Consider the following 22417-nt stretch of genomic DNA (forward strand, 5'->3'; position numbering starts at 1 on the left):
GTGCTGAGCAAATGGGAGGTTGATTATGACACACACCAGTGTGGTTTGGTGGTATCCCTCCTCAGTATGTCAGATTATATATATACTGTAGATATATATATTATATTATTATATATTGGTCAGACCTCAAGCACTTTTCCTGTATTACCCCCACCCAATGAGAGCAGCACAAGGGACAGCTACTGAGGGACCTGCAGTAAAACCTTGTCCTGTTTAAACTCTCAATATGATTTCACTGTTCATTCTGTGTGTATACCATGTTAAATGCAGTCTCTATGCAGGTTTTAACCCCAACAGACACCCATTGATCTTCACAATCCTTTGAGTTCTTGGTCCCTTTCATCAATACCAACCGTCAGTATTGGAGGTAGTAACTAGATAGTTTCTACCAGCAATAATTTACAGATTGATGAGACTGAATACAAATACTGACTCAGGGAAACACTCTTTATTTGTATTAATTTTTTTACACTCCATTCAGTTACTGGATCAACACAGACTCTAATGTTTAAATCCATTAAACAGCACTTTATAAAGCTTTGAAAAGGTATAGCCACTTCCTTATGATTATGATCACGTGTGTTGTGTTAAAGAAAGTACGCATATTTTCCCTGTTGTTTTCTCCTTCTAGCCATGAAATCGAGTTAAGGAGGAAATCGACGCCTTTGCAGCCTGAATGGAGAATGTTTTATGTACGAACCGTCCATGGGGGATAGAAATGTATAGCCGGCTGCATAGATTCCTATCGGACGGTAAGATTAAATGACTCAATATCGCCATCTGCTGGATTCTGGGCTAATGATGGTGGGGGTTGGGGTATCTGACATTGGGGACTGGATCAGTTCTTGACTTGGACTGAAATAGGTGCTGGTACTCATTTTGGGTGCTGGTAGGCTTACTGTTTATATTTAGGTGCAGGAATAGGAGCTCAAGCAGTAGAACATTTGAGGTGCTGGTACTCTGCTCCGGTGAGCTCCTGCCCAAGTCAAGCGCTTCACTGGATGTGCTCATTCTGCCCAAACCTGCAGTAGAGAAAACTAACTCAGAATGCAAAGCTTAATATTCAGGACATCATGATGAAGTACTGGACCTTATGAATAATGAAAGAATGGCGTAAACGATGCAGTGTTCTTTACAGCTCGGGCCGGTAGAAGCGCTCAGCAGCATTCACTACAAAGGGCGAAGCGAGGGTCAGAACAGAACATGATGCGGACGTGACGTAGGCGTCATTCACTGGGGACCTTTAATACGCTGCCGCAGCAGCGAGAGGATGGGGTACACGGTCGGTCAGGATTGGAATGCATAGGCTACAATATCAGGCCGACTTTAACCGGATATTAATAAATAGGGGCCTATGTGAATCGCTTTTAAAATAAGAAAATAATATTAATTGTAGAAAACGCCGACTGAACAGAGTCAAACCCATCCTCTCTCGTTAGGCTACTTCTCGGTCGACGCATCTATCCGGCACTGTGTTCTGCTATGCTGTTCTAGGCGGAGGATAGGAAAACTGCGTTAAAATCCATATTTTTACATAAATAAATGGATGATTACGGGTTCGGTTTATTACAGACAGCGACCATTGGACACAACTCTACCCTTCTCGACGGACGCGCTTTCTTATCCTAATGCTCCTCCTCTTCTGCGGTTTCCATCCGCCAGTTGTACCCCGGCTCGCCCTTGGTCTCGCGCAGTAGCCTCGCTGCCTTGTCCCCACTGTTCCTGTCAGCTGCTGCGCATCAACAAAACATGCAGAATGAGCCTGTGGGGGTGACAACTGAACAACGACACCAGTCAACAGAGGAAAACTACAGCAGCAACAACAACACAATCAATAAAACCGGGATACAGCAACCAAACCAAACCAACAACCAGCTGGGAGCCCTCACTTCCAACTACAACCACCTGAACCAGAATCCAGATTTTCTATTTTTTGGTCATTTTTGCCCGACGCAGTCTATCTGTGACCTTCAGCACGACCGGAAAATACATCAGCAGTTAAGTCAGCGAGCTGAATTTGGCTGCACTGAGTCGCCCCCACCCCAAGGAAAATTCAGTCACCTGCCGCAGAGGCAGCCTTTCACCGCTCAAGTCTCCACCGAACCAGAGCGCAGCGCATACTCCAGACCGGGACGAATCAGCGACTCGCCAGTGGAGGAGGTTGAAGCCGATGTGGAGACTGCCGCGTCGCCATCGCCCACTTCCGTAAATCCAAACAAGGTTAGGATCCAAATGGACTCCCCCATCACCCACCATATAAATAACGGCAATGGCAGTAGCACCGGCAATATGTTGTCCGGAGGTCTCGGGGGCGGTTTTCCGAACCTCCAGAACCAAGAGATGCAGAACCCGAGTGGCGCTTCACCTCCCCTCCCTGGATTCGGAACCCCGTGGTCCGTTCAGACCAGCTCCCCACCACCACCCGTCTCCAACTCGGCCAACCCTATCCACCACACAAACGCGATTAATCAGATGCCTCATACCGACCCAGACAACAGCTTCTATCCCGGTATCCCCTCCTCTATCAACCCGGCCTTCTTCCAGAGTTTTTCTCCGGTGTCGACTAATCCATGCCCAGGGATTAACGTGCAGGGCTTCAGCAGCCAATTCTCGCCCCAGATCAACGCCCATCAGCAGCCGCAGCCGCAGCAGCAGAGCCGCCGGTCCCCCGTCAGCCCCCAGATGCACTCCCAGCACCACCACCACCACCAGCACCAGCAGGGCGCCTTCCTGCAGCAGAGGAACAACTACAACCACCACCACCAGGTGAGCTAGCATCTCTCTATTCACCTGTTCACATGGAAACCCCACATCAGCATCCCCATAGAATAGAGGATTGAGCCTTTAAAATGATAGATAAAAATAAGCTGTTAAAGAGGGTGGGAGATATTAATATAATCATTTTTGTACAGCTAATGTAGGCTACTAGGCTTATACACACACCAGTGTGGCTCTTAGATTGTATTGGGTTCAAGCCATGGTTATACATATATGTTACTATGCAGAAGTGTCCCGTGTAGCTCAGTTGGTAGAGCATGGCGTTTGCAACGCCAGGGTTGTGGGTTCGTTTCCCATGGGGGACCAGTATGAGAAAAAATAATGTATGCACTCACTAACTGTAAGTCGCTCTGGATAAGAGCGTCTGCTAAATGACTAAAATGGAAGTGCATAAACCCAACTATGATTATGAAAACAAATGCGGTCCTGTGCTCCCAGGACAGAAGGTCCATGTAGAAGTGCTGCCCGGCTAGGGCAGGGCAGGGGAGGGACTGACTGCATTATTCATAGACAAACCCCACACTGGCTTCACTTCTCCAGTTGTCAGTTTACCTACAGCAAACAGTTTCAGGTCTGCCTCAACCCCCAAATACACTATGGAGAAACTGCCACCCAGCACTCCTAATGGCTAGGACCTTGTCATGTGACACTGCTGAGATAAAGCATGGCCTGTGTGTGTGTGTGTGTGTGTGTGTGTGTGTGTGTGTGTGTGTGTGTGTGTGTGAGTGTGTGTGTGCACCTTTCATCAATCTAAACCCATGATCATAGAAGGCAAATAGGTTTTATCTGTAATGCATTTTTCGTGTCCTCAGTGAGGTCTGAAGTCACAACTACTATACAGATGTGGGATCTTAATTTGAGCCAGTTTGCTACAGCAGGAAAATAATCCTGCAGCAACAAGAAATGTGGATTATAATTTATTGACATTTTTGTAGGGCTTGATACATTTTTCTTAAGCGAAAATCAAGTCTCAAATTTCAAAGTGGAAATTACAAACTTCAGAAGCCTTTTTAAACCTCAAATACACTACACGTTTTAAATGTGCTGCATTGCAAGAAAGTTCTCCTGCAACCGGGTGATCAAATTAAGATCTTACATCTGTAGGCATAGTTTCTCCCTCAGTAGCAGGGCGGGGAAGCTGACGGGGGAGGGAGGGGCGAGAGGCGAACAAGGGAGCATCACTGAATCTGACTTTTGTTCTCTGCTTGAGGCTGGCACAGAGCAGGGCATAGTCATCACATATCACTGGTTCAGGCTGATGCTCTCTATCTGAAGTCATGGTGCTTGACTCAGGGAGGCAGAGAGAGGCTGTACTGACATTGGGGGTCATGGGATTTTACTTGGGGGGGTATATCTGATAACCAGAAGCTATACACATAGCCCTCATCATGGGGGTGGGGTTATGATGCTATGCTGTGTCCTGCCTGTGTCTGCTAGAAAGAACTGCAGCAATAGATTTGCACTCAGTCACTAGGGAGATTTCAGGACTCCTTATTGCAGGCTCCAAAGTGCTATTGGTGTCCTATTTTCAGACTTATTAAGCTAAAATGTCATACGTGCTATCATACATCATGCGTACGAGTGTGTGTGCATGTGCGCTTGTGTCTAGACATCATCAGCACCAAGGCCATCACACATACACAAAAGCACTCTCTCCCACACACGTAGACACACCCATCTGTCGTAACTGCATAAGAGCTGTACATACATACAGCATAGAGGAGAGGGCTGGAGACTGCTGCATGACAGCATGTGTGTGTGTGGATGTCTGGTGGAGACAGAGAGAGTAATGGACGTTGGTGGTGTCAGTGAGGATGTATGGTGGAGACAGAGAGAGAGAGAGTAATGGACGTTGGTGGTGTCAGTGTGCACGGGATACTTAGTATTAGCCTTGAAGCCCTAAATCTTTTTACCCACTCGCCCCCCACACAGGACCAGGTCATAGTAGGCTGTGGCAGAGGGAGAAAACACAGGATCAAAGAAACACATCAAGTACAAACAATAAATACTGGCTCAACAACACGCAATTTCACATTGGGTCTCTAACCCCTCCTTCCCGTGCTCTCTCTCCATCTCTCCTTGTCTCTCTTCATATCTCTCTCCCCCTCTCTCTCTCAATTCAATTTCAATTCAATTTAAGGGCTGTTTTGGCATGGGAAACATATGTTTACATTGCCAAAGCAAGTGAAATAGATAATAAACAAAAGTGAAATAAACAATAAAAAATGAACAATAAACATTACACCCACAAAAGTTCCAAAAGAATAAAGACATTTCAAATGTAATTATGTCTATATACAGTGTTGTAATGATGTGCAAATAGTTAAAGTACAAAAGGGAAATAAACTTAAATATAGGTTGTATTTACAATGGTGTTTGTTCTCTCTCTCTCTCTGCTCAGTCCATGGTGAAGCAGTCTCCCTGGGCTGGCAGTCACCAGGGGAGTGGCTGGGGCTCTGGGGGTATGTCCTGGGGTCGGGACCACCGTCGTGGTGGAGGCATGGGCATCCCGGGCTCTGTCAGCCAGGTTTCCCCCATGAAGAAGCCCTTCTCCAGTAACGTCATTGCACCTCCCAAGTTCCCCCGCTCCGCCGGCTCCATTGGCCCCAAGTCCTGGATCGAGGAGAACATGTTCCGAACAGACAGCAACAGTAACACGCTTATGCCTCTCCAGGTACATGCTTTGAATGTACAGTATTTGGCTGTGTTTTTCTCAGTAAGCATAAATATACAGGGGTCTGTGTGTGTGTGTATGCACTGTATAAATCTTGGTGGAAGGACAGCAAAGGGTTTTTTACGCAGTGAGTGAAAAAGGGCTGGATTCATAGGATTACGGAATCATTTCCTGAATTAGATATTGGAGCCAGAGAGTGAGCGAGAGAGTACGTGTTTGAGAGTGAGTGGTCGGTCGAAGGTAGAGAGAGAGAGCAAGGATGACAGGGAAAAGCTTTAAATGATGGAAATGAGACAGTTTAATATTCACATCACTGTTTTCAGAGTGCAGAGTGTTTCAGAGTGAAGGATTGTGGGAAAGAAGGAGCAGGAAGGCGACAAGCATCAAACGCAAAGAGCCAGACAGGGAGAGCAGATCAGGAGGTAGAGGGAAAGAGAGAGAGCTGGGAGGGAGCAGAGGGGGGAGAGAGGAAGGGGGAGAGGAGAGGAGGGGAGAGAGGAAGGGGGAGAGGAGGGGAGAGAGGAAGGGGGAGAGGAGGGGAGAGAGGAAGGGGGAGAGGAGGGGAGAGAGGAAGGGCGAGAGTGTAAAGGGGCTGTTTAGAAAACACACAGCTGAGAATGAATGTCAATTCCCAGATGACGAGCAGAATTACCATTTCAATCAGACGGGAGCAGTGTTATTTCTTTCTGCCATAGTGGAGGTGTCAGGGAGCGGGGCTGCAGTTAGTGCTGCTTTAAAGCTACTTTAACACCACGTTTAGCAGGTTTCACTTGAGTCTATTTCAGGATGGGAGTTGTTATAGTAAAGATACCTTAATAAAAAATGACTCAAGTAAAAGTGACTACTTGAGTAAAAGTCTAAAAGTATTTGGTTTTAAATATACTTAAAGTATCAAAAGTAAAAGTAAAAGTATAAATCATTTCAAATTCCTTATATTAAGCAAAGCCAGACGGCCACATTTTCTCGTTTTTTAAATTTACAGATAGCCATGGGCACACTCCAACACTCAGAAATAATTTACAAATGAAGCATATGTTTAGTGAGTCAGAGGCAGTAGTGATGACCAGGGATGTTCTCTTGATAAGTGTGTGAATTAGACCATTTTCCTGTCCTGCTAAGCATTCAAAATGTAACGAGTACTTTTGGGTGTCAGGGAAAATGTATGGAGTAAAAAGTACATCATTTTCTTTAGGAATGTAGTGAAGTAAAAGGAAAAGTTGTCAAAAATATAAATAGTAAAGTAAAGTACAGATACCCCAAAAAACTACTTAAGTAGTACTTTAAAGTATTTTTATTTAAGTACTTTACACCACTGGTTATATCTCTATGCAGACATACTTGGAGACCCATAACTGATGTCATCTAATTATGTACAGCACAGTTCTGACCTTTTAAGTACAAAGGGGGAAACTGGAGGCAGCAGGCCTTAAGAAAGGATCTTTGGGTGGGCCACCGTCACCATACTGTCTTGGTTGAGACCGGAAAAACACGCAAGTTATTTCGCGGACACATTTTTCACAGTAATCCCTTGTCACTTTCTCCCCTCTGTCATGGCGCTGCACTTCCTCTTCCAGGAAGCAGGCCCTCCTCCATGAATGGTTCATTTCTATAAACAGTGTCCGACCAGGAATTCCTCAGATTCCATACACGTCTCCTCTCTTTTTCTTCCTTCCCCAGTGTTATGTTTGGATAGGGGATATGCATTTGTGCTTCATCATGATGTGAACGTCATTGACAGAGATATACAGAAGGAGAGAGGGGGTAGTATGCTGGCACTGGGGGATTTAGAGGGGTGCCCTACTGCCTAATCAATGGAGTGTACATTCCTACACACTTCGATCTTTCCATAAGAATGCCTTTATAAACCATTCATAGAAAATATCACACCATATAATGGCTAATATAATACACGTTCATCTAGCTACTGGATTCATCTCCTACATAGAACTGTACTACATTCTCATTGGATGACTGTGTGGCAACACTCCTCAGTTGAAACAGTGGATACAGCATCACCTAAACCAGAATGTCCACCTGATGACAGACTATAGCAGGGGTCGGCAACAGGCAGCCTGTGGGCCAAAACCGGCCCGCACGCGAGCAATTTTTCCAGTGGCTAGATGTGCCAAGCTTATAGAGACATACCCAAAGAGACTTGCAGCTGTAATTGCTGCAAAAGGTGGCTCTACAAAGTATTTACTTTGGGGGGGGGGTGAATAGTTATGCACGCTCAAGTTCTGTTTTTTTGTCTTATTTCTTGTTTGTTTCACACCAAAAAATATTTTGCATCTTCAAAGTGGTAGGCATGTTGTGTAAATCAAATGATACAAACCCCCCAAAAAATCCATTTTAATTCCAGGTTGTAAGGCAACAAAATAGGAAAAATGCCAAGGGGGTGAATACTTTTGCAAGCCACTGTAGCTTCTTTTAGTGATATAAGCCTTCATATCCCTCCCTCCCTCTCCCTCCCTCCCTCTCTCTCTCCTCTCAGGACCGCTCTAGAATGTACGACAGCCTGAACATGCACTCCCTGGAAAGCTCTCTGATTGACATCATGCGGGCAGAGCAGGATCCAATGAAGGGTGAGACTACTTACTTACTCCCTCTCACTATCTTTAATTATCATACTTACTTAGTTACTGACTCACTGTATAATGGGGAAAGGCATTGTGATTGTGGTTGGGGAGAACAGTGGTTATGGGGAATGCATATGAGGTGCAGTATACCATTTTCCAAGGCACTGACAGGCTTCCTGCTCCCTCCCAGAGGCATGTTGTTTTTCCCAGGGCGAGCAGCTTATGTTCTCCCTGCTGAGAGTGGATATTACTGCCACAACCGGCTGTACCTTTAAATGACCTTACAGCCCTGATCCTGCTGCTACTGCTTAACCTAACCTGGGGCACATGGACAGACAGGAGTCAGGCAGGGAGCACTGCGGCACTCTCTGTCCTGATAGGATAGGAGCACTCCTCACAGGGACAGGGAGTATGGTGACAGAGACAGGGCTGGCCCAGGAGTATGGTGACAGAGACAGGGCTGGCCCAGGAGTATGGTGACAGAGACAGGGCTGGCCCAGGAGTATGGTGACAGAGACAGGGCTGGCCCACAGGTCCAGGGCAGGCCTCTCCTCTCAGCTCAGCTCCGCTGCTGGACTTTTAGAAGAGACTCTAACCAGGTGCACTGTAGTCAGTGTAAAATGACATCTAGCTAGCTAGCTACACACATAGTTATGACCACTGGCTTCAACATACTTACTCCCCCAAACCATGGACAGGGACAGAGAGGTTTAGATGTACATTTATAGTAAACACATTCCCTCACATTGGATTTGGCACAGTATACTACCCTTGAAAGACTATTCAGGGTCGGGTAGGTTACTTTCTAAATGTAATCCATTACAGTGACTAGTTACCTGTCCAAAATTGTAATCAGTAATGTAACTTTTGAATGACCCAAATTTAGTAACGTAATCTGATGACTTTCCCCTTAAGAGGCATTAGAAGAAGACAAAAAGGATCCATCAAACGCAATTGGTGTGTCATCATAGTGGTCTATGGCTTGTGTTCAGACTCTCTCAGGTGGGACAAATTTAAACTTGCGCCTTTATTTAATGCTGAATTGAATGTCATTGAGGAAACAGAAAGGTGTCATAATGTATTTTCTTCCCCAAAAACATCCTTTCTGAATTTAAAAGTAATCCAATAAGTAATCATCTAGTTTTTTTGTAATCTGATTACAATATTTTTTGCTGGTAACATAACTGATTACAGTTACAGGTACCCTGATTATTATTATTGTTAATAAACTAGTTGGCTCAACATGGAGCTCCATAGTTATTAGTGGGTGTGGTGTTGTCCTGTAGTCCTCCGGTCCTGACTGGGACTCTGAAGCAGATGGAGCGGGCATAGACCAGTATTCACAGCACAGAGAACCAGAGGGAGACTAAATTTAGACATGATCACACTTTCACACGCTGTGTGTGACAGCCAGTGGAGGGTGGATGGTGGGGGGAAGAGAGTGTGAGGAGAGGGTGGAGGGGAGGAGAGGGGAGGGTGGAGGAGGAGGAGAGGGTGAGGGGAGGGGAGGGTAGGGAAGGGGATGGGAGGGTGGAGGAGGGGAGGGTGGGCTCTACCATTTATAGCCCTGACTGCTAGTACAGAAGCAGAAGACAAGCACTTACAGGACTTTAGAAATGAGCTTAGCTAACTGGGCATAGGAGATGTACCATGCTAACATTGCAGTGGAAATAGGGTTGCTGATCTTTCAACTGGAGATCAGATCATTTTCCAGCATCTCTTCTTTGTCTGTTCACACATCTGCAATTCTTCCCATTGAATGTAAAGATAACATTAATTAAATAGCTGACATTTGCTTCTGATAGTTAATTAGGGTTAACCCAAATCTATTCAGGGTGTTGTTTTTTGTTGTTGTTGTATTTTGTCAGCTCAAGCTGTCTCTGTGGAAAATAGGGTTTTGTTCAGTGTTCTGTTCCGACACTACAGCTCAGTAGGCTGTTGTCATGTGACAGTGGTGCTTCTGCTCCTTATACAGTACATGGCCGTGCCCTTGATGTCCTCACGCTGTCCTCTCCATCTGTTGAGAGTCTCATCCCTGTGTTTGTGTGTGTGTGTGTGTGTGTGTGTGTGTCTCTGTCATGTCAGGTCGTGTGGGATGCCCTCACCCCGGGGCCGACGGCCTGCTCATGCTCAATGGTAATTATCTCTCCAACACCAGCTTGTGTGTCGTCTTCCATCGCTATCACCAGACTGTTTTAGAAATGTCTCAGTGTTAATGTTTCCATATCATGACACGTTAGGGATGCTCAACCAGGCTAGATCGAGAAGCAAGCTAGTATGGGATTGACATTTCTGTCACGCTTTACTGAACTTCATTTGCGTTGGGATATATCCTTCTCTATAGTGGACTGTGCTGGATTGCTTTTGTTAAATGAGTAGTGTTGGTTGTCCTATGCTGTGCTGTGTGTGTCAGTTAGGCTGACACTAGACTGTTGTAACAGTGTAGTAAACATGTCTCCTGTGACATATTTATATATATAGAGAGTCTATAGGACAAACACAGCCCCCGTGTAACTCTAAAACTCAATGAAGGATATGCATTGTTGTTGTAATCCTACTGGGGCTTGAGATGTTGAAAAGGAATGTTTAGTACTGTGGCTTACATGACGAGGTGGAATGCCTAGTTGTATAAGTCACATGACCAGCCGCAGGAAAGCCGGGTGGTGTAGTAGCTAGGTCACGTAGCTTATTTATGTAGGCTAGGTCACATGACTAGAGGCCAGGAGAAGACTAGTGTCGTTTCCATTAGGCTGGTCCTCTCAAACGTATAGTCAGCCTAGCCCAGTTTACAATATAGCCTACATTCCTGCTTGACACATTGTCATATAACTAACTATTCAACATAATGTCAACCCTGTGACGATAATTAGGTTTCATGACACTCCAACCATGCAGTTACATGATGAGGAGCTGAATGGGGTAGGGGTAAATAATGGCACTAGAGGGTCATAGTACAGTGGCTTGCGAAAGTATTCACCCCCCTTGGCATTTTTCCAATTTTGTTGCCTTACAACCTGGAATTTAAATGGATTGTTGGGGGGTTTGTATAATTTGATTTACACAACATGCCTACCACTTTGAAGATGCAAAATATTTTTTTTGTGAAACGAACAAGAAATAAGACACAAAAAACAGAAAATTTGAGCGTGCATAACTATTCACCCCCCCCACCTTTTGCAGCAATTACAGCTGCAGGTCTGTTGGGGTATGTCTCTATAAGCTTAGCACATCTAGCCACTGGGATTTTTGCCCATTCTTCAAGGCTAAACTGATCCAGCTCCTTCAAGTTGGATGGTTCCACTGGTGTACAGCAATCTTTAAGTCATACCACTGATTCTCAATTGGATTGAGGTCTGGGCTTTGACTAGGCCATTCCAAGACATTTAAAAGTTTCCCCTTAAACCACTCGAGTATTGCTTTAGCAGTATGCTTAGGGTCATTGTCCTGCTGGAAGGGGAACCTCCGTCCCAGTCTCAAATCTCTGGAAGACTGAAACAGGTTTCCCTCAAGAATTTCCCTGTATTTAGCGCCATCCATCATTCCTTCAATTCTGAACAGTTTCCCAGTCCCTGCCGATGAAAAACATCCCCACAGCATGATGCTGCTACCACCATGCTTCACTGTGGGGATGGTGTTCTCGGGGTGATGAGAGGTGTTGGGTTTGCGCCAGACATAGCGTTTTCCTTGATGGCCAAAAAGCTCAATTTTAGTCTCATCTGACCAGAGTACCTTCTTCCATATGTTTGGGGAGTCTCCCACATGCCTTTTGGCGAACACCAAACGTGTTTGCTTATTTTTTTCTTTAAGCAATGGCTTTTTTCTGGCCACTCTTCTGTAAAGCCCAGCTCTGTGGAGTGTACGGCTTAAAGTGGTCCTATTGACAGATACTCCAATCTCCGCTGTGGAGTTTTGCAGCTCCTTCAGGGTTATCTTTGGTCTCTTTGTTGCCTCTCTGATTAATGCCCTCCTTGCCTGGTCCGTGAGTTTTGGTGGGCGGCCCTCTCTTGGCAGGTTTGTTGTGGTGCTATATTCTTTCCATTTTTTAATAATGGATTTAATGGTGCTCTGTGGGATGTTCAAAGTTTCTGATATTTATTTATAACCCAACCCTGATCTGTACTTCTCCACAACTTTGTCCCTGACCTGTTTGGAGAGCTCCTTTGTTCTTCATGGTGCTGCTTGCTTGGTGGTGCCCCTTGCTTAGTGGTGTTGCAGACTCTGGGGCCTTTCAGAACAGGTGTATATATGCTGAGATCATGTGACACTTAGATTGCACACAGGTGGACTTTATTTAACGAATTATGTGACTTCTGAAGGTAATTGGTTGCTCTAGATCTTATTTGAATACTTTTGCAAGGCACTGTATCTGTAGTGTCAGTAGTACCAGTTCTGGGGACGCTTTACCTTGTGAGGAATGTCTGCAAGGCATAAAACCACTCTTTACTTTGTTTACATGCAGCACGGAGCTATGGGAGACGTCGAGGTAAAGCGCCGTCATGTGATGTGCAGTCTTTGTCATGTCACGTGTGTTGCGTGTTCATACACTACACAGCATGCTTTAACGCTACTGAACTGCAGCAACCAAAACAGTGTCTGGATACAAACAATTCAGTGTTTATAGTGTCAGCATGATCACCACCGACAGCCATCTCATGTGGGACAGAAAAACGATCTAAATAATTTACTATGACATCCTAAGCATTCTTTACCAGCAGTTGCTCCTTTTTTAATGTGTTGCAGTGAATTCGGGGGGTAGCCCCAACCTAGACTTTAACCCAGGTCCATCGACTGTCGACCCAACATCTTAGCCTTTACTCCAAGAGATCCTAACCTCTAGACAAGGTCGCTAGGTGTTGGGTTAAGGTCCCTACAGTAATATAATTGCAGACGTATATGAATACTCGACAACACATTAACATCCAGACATAGTACATTGCTATAGGTTTCAGGCTCGGTTACCACTAGTTTACCTCAGCCCATTGCTCTGACTACTGCTACTGCTTTGCCCCATGGTAACAGCTTGTATCCACAGCTTCCTTACCAGACCTCAAGCTTGTCCTCTCTGTCTGCTGTCTGTCAGTCAGTCACAGAGCTCTGGCTGGAGTATTAATGGTTGCTTGTCTTGGTCTTACAGCACATCGACAGTATAAATACTAGATTGGACATAATCCTAAATCACTTTATGCTTGTACTTTATCTTGTAGCTACTCAGCACAAATCCTGATGGCAGATGTAAACAGCCATTGCACATGTTGTTATGGACCCCGCTCATTTATCATGACTCATTATAATAATACTATCTCTATATAACATTAACAGTGGGTGTAAACAGAGCTACAACAGGTTGGTTGCTTCTGTTGTTGGCAAAGCAGAAGTATGTGCACCTGCTTGTGATGTGACTGTATGTACTGTATGCATGTGTGTATCTATGTGGATGTCATTGTCCATGTCTGCATGTGTTCTGACCGCTGACCGCTGACCTGTGACCCTCTCTTCTCCAGGCCGCTCCTCCCTGTTCCCCATTGAAGACAGCCTCCTTGACGACGGGCACGGTAACCAGGGCATCCCAGGGCTTGGCCCCAACTGTTACCCCCACCAGAACGGGGAGCACATCGAGCGTTTCTCCCGAAAAGTGTTTGTGGGCGGCCTTCCCCCTGACATAGATGAAGGTGAGAGGAGGAAGAGCATAACACAATGTTGTTAGTTCAGTGACAGTTTGTCTGTGCCAGTTTATATGCTGGTGTGAAAGGTTGATCTTACTCACGTTGGTTCCTTTTTCTTTCTCCCTCCTCCCTTTCTCCTCACACATCCACCTTCCTCTCTCCTCTTCTTTCTTTCTTTCTCTCGTCAGATGAGATCACCACCAGTTTCCGTCGCTTTGGCCACTTGGTGGTGGACTGGCCACACAAGGCTGAGAGCAAATCCTACTTCCCCCCGAAAGGTAAAGCTCAGCTCAGACTTTCTTTAACTGAAATTGACATAAATGTACACTACCAGTCAAAAGTTTGGACACACCTACTCATTCAAGGGTGTATCTTTATTTATACTATTTTTGACATTGTAGAATAATAGTGAAGACATCAAAACTATGAAATAACACATATGGAATCATGTAGTAACCAAAAAAGTGTTAAACAAATCAAAATATATTTTATATTTGAGATTCTTCAAGGTAGCCACCCTTTGCCTTGATGCCAGCTTTGCACACTCTTGGCATTCTCTCAACCAGCTTCATGAGGTAGTCACCTGGAATGCATTTCAATAAACAGGTGTGCCCTGTTTAAAAGTTAACTTGTGGAATTTATTTGCTTCTTAATGCGTTTGAGCCAATCAGTTGTGTTGTGACAAGGTAGGAGTGGTATACAGAAGATAGCCCTATTTGGTAAAAGACCAAGTCCATATTATGGCAAGAACAGCTCAAATAAGCAAAGAGAAACAACAGTCCATCATTACTTTAAGACATGAAGGTCAGTCAAAACGGAACATTTCAAAAACGTTGAAAGTTTCTTGAAGTGCAGTCGCAAAAACCATCAAGCGCTATGATGAAACTGGCTCTCATGAGGACCACCACAGGAAAGGAAGACCCAGAGTTAAGTTCATTAGAGTTACCAGCCTCAGAAATTGCAGCCCAAATAAACGCTTCACAGAGTTCAAGTCACAGACACATCTCAACATCAACTGTTCAGAGGGGACTGTATGAATCAGGCCTTCATGGTCGAATTGCTGCAAAGAAACCACTACTAAAGGACACCAATAATAAGAAGAGACCTGCTTGGGCCAAGAAACATGAGCAATGGACATTAGACCTGTGAAAATCTGTCCTTTGGTCTGGAGTCCAAATTTGAGATTTTTGGTTCCAACCGCCGTGTCCTTGTGAGATGCGGTGTGGTTGAACGGATTATCTCCACATGTGTAGTTCCCACCGTAAAGCATGGAGGAGGAGGTGTTATGGTGTGGGGGTGCTTTGCTGGTGACACTGTCTGTGATTTATTTAGAATTCAAGGCACACTTAACCAGCATGGCTACCACAGCATTCTGCAGCGATACACCATCCCATCTGGTTTGGGCTTAGTGGGACTATCATTTGATTTTCAACAGGACAATAATCCAACACACCCCCAGGCTGTGTAAGGGCTATTTGACCAAGAAGGAGAGTGATGGAGTGCTGCATCAGATGACCTGGCCTCCACAACCCCCCGACCTCAACCCAATTGAGATGGTTTGGGATGAGTCGGACGGCAGAGTGAAGGAAAAGCAGCCAACAAGTGCTCAGCATATGTGGGAACAAGACTGTTGGAAAAGCATTCCAGGTGAAGTTATTTGAGAGAATGCCAAGAGTGTGCAAAGCTGTCATCAAGGCAAACGATGGTTATTTGAAGAATGTCAAATATAAAATATATTTTGTTTTGTTTAACACTTTTTTTTTATTTTTTTAATGGGAATAATTCAGTGTATTTGTAGCAGTATTTCCCCACCGCTATTGGATATGCTGTCCAGGTGCTATCCCCCTGAGAGTGTGTTGTGTGTGTTGCCTAGGTTATGCCTTCCTGCTGTTCCAAGAGGAGAGCTCAGTGCAGGCTCTGATCGAGGCTTGCATGGAGGAGGACGGCAAGCTCTACCTGTGTGTCTCCAGCCCCACCATCAAAGACAAGCCTGTGAGTCCAACACAAACCCAGTTCTCTGTAGGGCCATTCCCACCAGCAAGGACATCTGTGAGACTAGCAACACCTACGCAGTGTAATTCTATCTGGCGATTATTCAATGTATGGGATATGTGTGTGTGTCTCCAGGTCCAGATTCGTCCGTGGAACCTGAGTGACAGTGACTTTGTGATGGACGGCTCTCAGCCTCTGGATCCTCGCAAGACCATCTTCGTAGGAGGGGTGCCCCGCCCTCTCAGAGCAGGTAAACACTTCCCTCATCTCCCTCTATCAGATCCACATGACATCTCAGCTGTACCTCTAGTTGATCTACTTTGTAATTGGACTGGGATATTCGTGTTGGTGTTGGTAGATGTTGAAATACGTAGATAAACGGATGTTGTGTTTTGAGTAATATGGAGCATCTGAGAGCTGGCAATGTTTTCCCTATGTAATCACATTTTGTATAATTAATCTGACTGCCCCCTCCTCCACTTTCTCTCTCTCTCTCTTACCCCCACCCCCATCTCACCTACTCATGTGTCACTTCTCCATCTCCTCCCCCCATTATTTTCTCTCTTGTTTCTTCTCCTGTTCCGTCTCTGTCTCATCTTTCTCCAGTGGAGTTGGCCATGATTATGGACCGTCTCTATGGGGGGGTCTGCTATGCTGGCATCGACACCGATCCAGAGCTCAAGTACCCCAAGGGGGCGGGGCGCGTCGCCTTCTCCAATCAGCAGAGTTACATCGCTGCCATCAGCGCCAGATTTGTCCAGCTGCAACATGGAGACATTGACAAGCGGGTACAGTCCTCCCTCCACTTCCCATCTAATTAACCACACAATACTGCTGGAGACATTCTCCTCCCGATTTTCTAGGGATGCAGAGACAGAATGAGAGAGTCAGTCCTCGTGAGGATTTGTGGTTCAAAGAAAAAGAGTGTGTGTGTTCCAATAGCATCACACGCAGATAGTCTGAACGTGGTTGCTATGGAGAGGAGAAAGCTTATTAGTGCTGATTGAATTAGTTCCATTTCCAGTCTCCTCTCTCTCTCTCGCTCTCTCGCTCTCTCCTCTCTCTCTCAGCGCTGCCTGATTCCATTGTCTTTGAATCTCACACAGCTTCAAACAGGTTACTCTATCCTTTTAAAGGAACCTTTTCATCTCTCATCATGTATCTCAGTATTCTACCTGTGCTCAGTGCTTTCTGATCTATCTATATCTATCTATACCTATTGTTTTTAGGTATATTATACACCCTTGTATACACTCTTGCTCTCTCAGTACCTGTGTTATCTCTGTGTATTCCTATTCTCATCCCCTCCATGTTCCTGCACCCCTGTATCCCTGCACCCCTGTATCCCTGTATCCCTGCACCCCTGCACCCCTACACCCCTGTACCCCGTATCCCTGCACCCCTGTACCCCTGCACCCCTGTACCCCTGTACCCCTGCACCCCTGTATCCCTGCACCCCTGTACCCCTGCACCCCTGCACTCCTGCAGGTGGAGGTGAAGCCCTATGTTCTGGATGACCAGCTGTGTGATGAGTGCCAGGGGGCGCGTTGCGGTGGGAAGTTTGCCCCTTTCTTCTGCGCCAACGTGACCTGCCTCCAGTATTACTGTGAGTTCTGCTGGGCTAACATCCACTCCCGCGCCGGCCGAGAGTTCCACAAGCCACTGGTCAAAGAGGGGGCTGACCGCCCACGCCAGATCCACTTCCGCTGGAACTGAAGAGGAACGCGACCACACGTCACCATGGCGACACAGTCAGAAGGAACGGCCAAGGAAGAGCGACATCGCCAGGCAGGAAAAAGTGCATCGCTCTGCCTCTTACCCTAAGCTATCAGTATATAGTACATAACAGTATACAGTATATATATCTTTCGTAGCAGCCAAACACTACAAGCCTCAGTTTTTCACCAAAACCCCCCTCACATCTCAGGCTCTGACAACTTTTTTGTGGTACTTTAATGTTTTTTAAGAGGAGATTTAAAAAGAGATTGATTTTTTGTAGGTTTTTCAAATTATTTTTATATGTGAGATTTAACGTAGATATGAGAATGTTTTTGCATGGGGGAAGCCCGTCTGTCCGTCTATTTGTCTGTCTGCTGCTAGCCACACCCTAGTAGGAGTAGAGTGCACCTGTTTCTGGGAAAACCCTGATTCTATAATCTGGACGCCTGCCCCAGGTAATTTACCAAAGGTAACAAAACAATAGAAAGCATAAAAGTGATAGATTTCTGCCACAAAACAAACTCTTATTTTTTTATTGTTGATAATAATTTGTTATTTTTCCCCATCAGAAGACATTTACAAAAATGATAAGGTTATTTTTGCTCTCATTTTGACCTGAAGAAATATTACCTCAAAATATGAATCTGGTTTGTATTAACTAATTAATTTAACATTTTTAATCACAAGCTATATTAGAAGCTTTGCTGCTATATATAATATATGAATAGATGTATAGGTGTTATATATTAACGCCAGCTATAAACCGGAATCTTGAAAAATGAAATGCAGTCCGCACTAACACACTCATGGCCACCTTTGCCATGGAAGAATGGAATGTGAAAATTGAAGTGCATGTTTGTGTCTATACACCCTTTGCATGCAGGATAGACTTAACCAATACATGTAGGATAGAAAAACAACACAAACTACAGAAATTATATAACAGAAAACACTAAAATCCTACTTTGAGTAGCAAGAACAAAAAAACCTAGGTGTAAGAAAAAAAAAAATATATATATATAAATGAAGATAAAGGAAAATACATGAAAACGACTTAACTTAAACAATCTTGCATGCATTGATGTTGATCTGTTGTTTGATCTGTTTACATACGTATTATACAAGAAAAGCGATATTGATTCTAAACTAGTGGATGCCACCATTTTGTGATGTGGTAGTTTGTGAGGAGTAATGAAGCCTGTTGAGAAGCTGAGTGGCGTTCAGTGAGTGGTTAGTGTCTGTGTCGTGTCTGTCCTGTATGTGTGGATCTTGTTAGTGTGTGGAATGAGGTTTTAGTTTAGTAACAATGTAGGTAAACTAGAGGAGAATGAGAACATCACAATATTTTGCCTTCACCCTTCCTATCCTCCCACCTTTGTATAGTTACAGAGGTTACTCTTATGTAGCATAACCCTTTGCAGACCAAAAGCATACACAGAAGCCAGGCTGGATCTGATTGCTACAGGCATAAGACTGGGAGATGTGTGTTTGTGCCATGTGTTAGGCTAGTTGGCCAATTTAAACCACTGTTCAAATGTTGTCATGGAGAAGGATCCGTAAGGAAGCATCTGTCCAACATCTGTTCCTGAGTTGTGTTGTCAGGCTACTCTGAATTTAGCAGTTGGATAAAACTGTTCTAAAAAAAACAGGCTCTCATACATATTGTAGTTACAAGTTAGACCTGTAGAAAGTGGCCCAGTTTTATGTCCTGCTAATGAAAGATGACAGACACACTCCCTCATATATTTTCAGTGATGGGGAAATGATTATAATACCATTTTTTTGGCCTGCAGAATATGAATAACTGTGTTCTTTGTTTATCTAACTGTGACCCTGTCTCTCTGTGAGCAATGACCTACTGGTCCAATAGCCAGCTGTTTGGTACTGTACATGTCTGTATCTCTACAGTGTAATATCCCTGTTATCCTTGTGTCATAGTGTTCCCTGGTGTGGAGTCAGTCCTTGGTATCCAGTTTAGACGTGGTTCAGGGGTCGTGTGTACTGTCACTACTACTACTTTATGGATATAAGATTTATGTTTATTTATTCACGTATTAGATCATTTATTTGTTAATGTCTTTAACTTGTGAGTTGTGCCCCCCTCTCTGTCCCCAGCCTCTCTAATCACTTTTGATAATATATAATGCACTACCTTTTCTATATTTTCCCTCTGACTATTAGATTTTTTGCTCGTTTTCACCCTACCAGTTAGTTAGCTGATTCAATGCAGACTTGGTTTGGGCAACGACCTATTTTGCTCAATTTAATCACTCATGAAAGATTAAATTCTACCGAACTTCTACCTATTTATAATTCTACCAGATGATTTTATTTTTTAATAATGACTTATTTAAGAAATTGTGTGAGGAGGCGGTGGTATTAGGTTTTTCTATGTGAATGAAGCAGTAGTCTAATATGTTCTAATGTATTCATAGGGGGTCCTGTTGTCTGTCAATCTCTCTGTAAACTGAAATAAGGAAGAAGTGCCACAGGGTACTCTGCTATGATGACTGGCTCTAGAGAAAATGGTGGCCAAAAAACGATGAGCAACCGCTCCAAAGCAAATGCAGGATCCTTAAGCCCCTCCCTGTTTGTACTTTGTCCCGGTGGCCTCGGCTCTCATGGTGTGCTTGGTGTTGTGCTCAGAACAGAACAGAGCTCTCTTGTACTTTGTCACCATTGACATATAACACGACTCCTTGTGCTGTTTGTTGAGTAATGGGTCCTATTTTATAAGTTGAACACTGTTACTTTGTATGTGTGTGTCTTTGTTTTTGTAAGAATCATATTTATTTCACTATTTTTGTAGACAAATAACTATTTGATTTTGATTGTATTTTTCTATTTCAATAGGTTTAATATTATTATTATTATCATTATTATTATTATTACACACATTGTAGTTCCCCTAATATTCTAATTATGTCCAGAAGCAGGGCTCTGTTGAAAGACAAAAATAAACAAAATATTTGAAAAAATAATTGTCATTGATGTATTAATATATAACTGTTTTAATATATCAATATGGTTAATATACAAGTACACATTTACACCTTTTATTTGAAGGAAGGAAACATTGAGGGTTCTATAATATTCATGGAAGACACTTGAGATTCTCCCCCTGTTGCATCGAGGCCCGCAGTGCCTCTCCTCATAGATGCTCTGAAACTTGAATATAACACATTTTGAAAGGCTGACTAACCTCGAATCTGTGTTGTGACGTGCAATACTGTTTCTAATGTTTGTATAAAAAGTAAAAATTACAGTGTAAACCTTTTTAATGCAGATTTATTTTTTTCATTGCATATTTTGCAGATTTCTGATCCACAGTGTCGTTTTTTTACTGTCAGAAAAGAAACCCCTTTTTTTCATTGCAACTATTTTTCAATCCAGATATCTTTGTACTGATGTAAATGATTGTAGTTATTTTGGATAGTGTTTTTGCTACCAAAAGGAGAGAATTTTGTTTTATTCATTTTTTAAATTTTGTTTTATTAATTTTTTAAATTTAATTTAATAGTAGCAGAATAATTGGAATAATTTTTCATATTATACGTCATTGATATTATTTTGTATTTTTATTTGGAAATATATATATATAATTTTAAGATGCTAATTGCTAAGATATTATTTTAATTTGAATTATTTTTTACGCTAAATCTTTGTAATATTGTTAAAGTAACTCATTTCTAAATTGGAGTTAGTGTATAGATTCACAGAAGTGGTTTATGAGGTGTTCGGATTGTAATTATTACTCAACAGTTCTTTGATATGCAAAATTAATATCATGTCGATTTTTGTTTTTGTTTGTTTTGTATTTAAATGGGGTGTTGATTACAATCTGTTTTATTTAATTTCCTGAATAAATAAAGACCCATTCTGTTCAGACACAACATGCCTGACTTTTTCCTCTGTGTTCGTTTAGGATTGTTTAGGATGACATTGCTCTATAGGAAGAAATTACCCTCTGCTTACTAGCCTAACTGTACAAGGAGTCCTCTAGTCTGAATAGGAGTGTAGTGAGTGATATTAATCATTATATGCCTCCTCTGAGTCTATAGAACAGCTAGTATTCTTGAGAAGTTCTTAAATGCATTATAGACCCGGCCAGAGGCTGGGCTCCCCTTGGACTTGTAAATATATGGCCATTGTGTAGTCAATATGGTATACTGCTTAGCACAGCAAGCATCCTAGGAGAGTAGGGGAGTGAGGCGAGGGAAGGGTAGATTCAGAGTAAATGGGTTTGGAGATCAGTTTTGACAGGTGGCCAGGTGTGACCATGACCAGGGTAAAGGTGACCGTCATTTGCACACTCAGAACACCTGCCTGTGCTTCCATGGAGAGATTGTGTGTCACTAGCCAAACACCAGCCAGGAGCCCATCCTACAGCACTCCTTTACCAAAGGCCCTATACCATACCATAGCCATCCTCCTCACAGTCCTAAAATAAAGGAAACACCAACATAAAGTGTCTTAATAGGGTATTGGGCCACCACGCGCCAGAACAGCTTCAATGCACCTTGGCATAGATTCTACAGGTGTCTGGAACTCTATTGGAGGGATTCGACACCATTCTTCCATGGGAAATTCCATCATTTGGTGTTTTGTTGACTGCTCTCTCAGGCGCCGCTCCAGAATCTCCCACAAATGTTCAATTGGGTTGTGATCTGGTGACCACTCGTGCAATGTAAATGGGGGCATTGTTATCCTATGGGGCATAGTCATGGTAGCCAAAATAATGGCCTGCCCAGCATTTTTATACATGACCCTAAGCATGATGGGATCTTAATTGCTTAATTAACTCAGGAACAACACCTATGTGGAAGAACCTGCTTCCAATATACTTTGCATTCCTCATTTACTCAAGTGTTCCCATTATTTTGTTAGTTACCTGAACCTTTAGTGCATATGCAGTATAGCTCCATCTAGAGGCTAAATGCTGTTATTGCTGCAACTTCTCAGAGTTGCTAAAACAAAATTGAATGATCACGCTGTTACAAGAATCACACTCCAGA

At 43.6% G+C, this 22417-nt stretch overlaps 1 protein-coding gene across 4 annotated transcripts; it reads left to right on the forward strand.

The window, feature by feature from the left end:
* Positions 1–938: 938 nt before the first annotated feature.
* LOC121533320 (cytoplasmic polyadenylation element-binding protein 2) lies at positions 939–21295 on the forward strand. Of its 4 annotated transcripts, XM_041839149.2 has the most exons (11): positions 942–2766; positions 5180–5452; positions 7944–8034; positions 10114–10164; positions 12488–12511; positions 13530–13697; positions 13880–13969; positions 15565–15683; positions 15819–15933; positions 16290–16471; positions 17172–21295. In XM_041839149.2, exons 1-11 carry the CDS (start codon positions 1750–1752, stop codon positions 17397–17399), a joined length of 2358 nt encoding a protein of 785 aa, XP_041695083.2. In that variant the 5' UTR covers positions 942–1749; the 3' UTR covers positions 17400–21295. The 4 variants fall into 4 exon arrangements, with proteins under 4 accessions (XP_041695086.2, XP_041695083.2, XP_041695084.2 ...); XM_041839152.2 differs by lacking the exon at positions 17172–21295 and having other exon boundaries at positions 939–2766; positions 16290–17044; XM_041839150.2 differs by lacking the exon at positions 12488–12511.
* Positions 21296–22417: the final 1122 nt, after the last annotated feature.

Source organism: Coregonus clupeaformis, chromosome 20 (genome assembly GCF_020615455.1).
Source record: "Coregonus clupeaformis isolate EN_2021a chromosome 20, ASM2061545v1, whole genome shotgun sequence".
Lineage (NCBI taxonomy): Eukaryota > Metazoa > Chordata > Actinopteri > Salmoniformes > Salmonidae > Coregonus > Coregonus clupeaformis.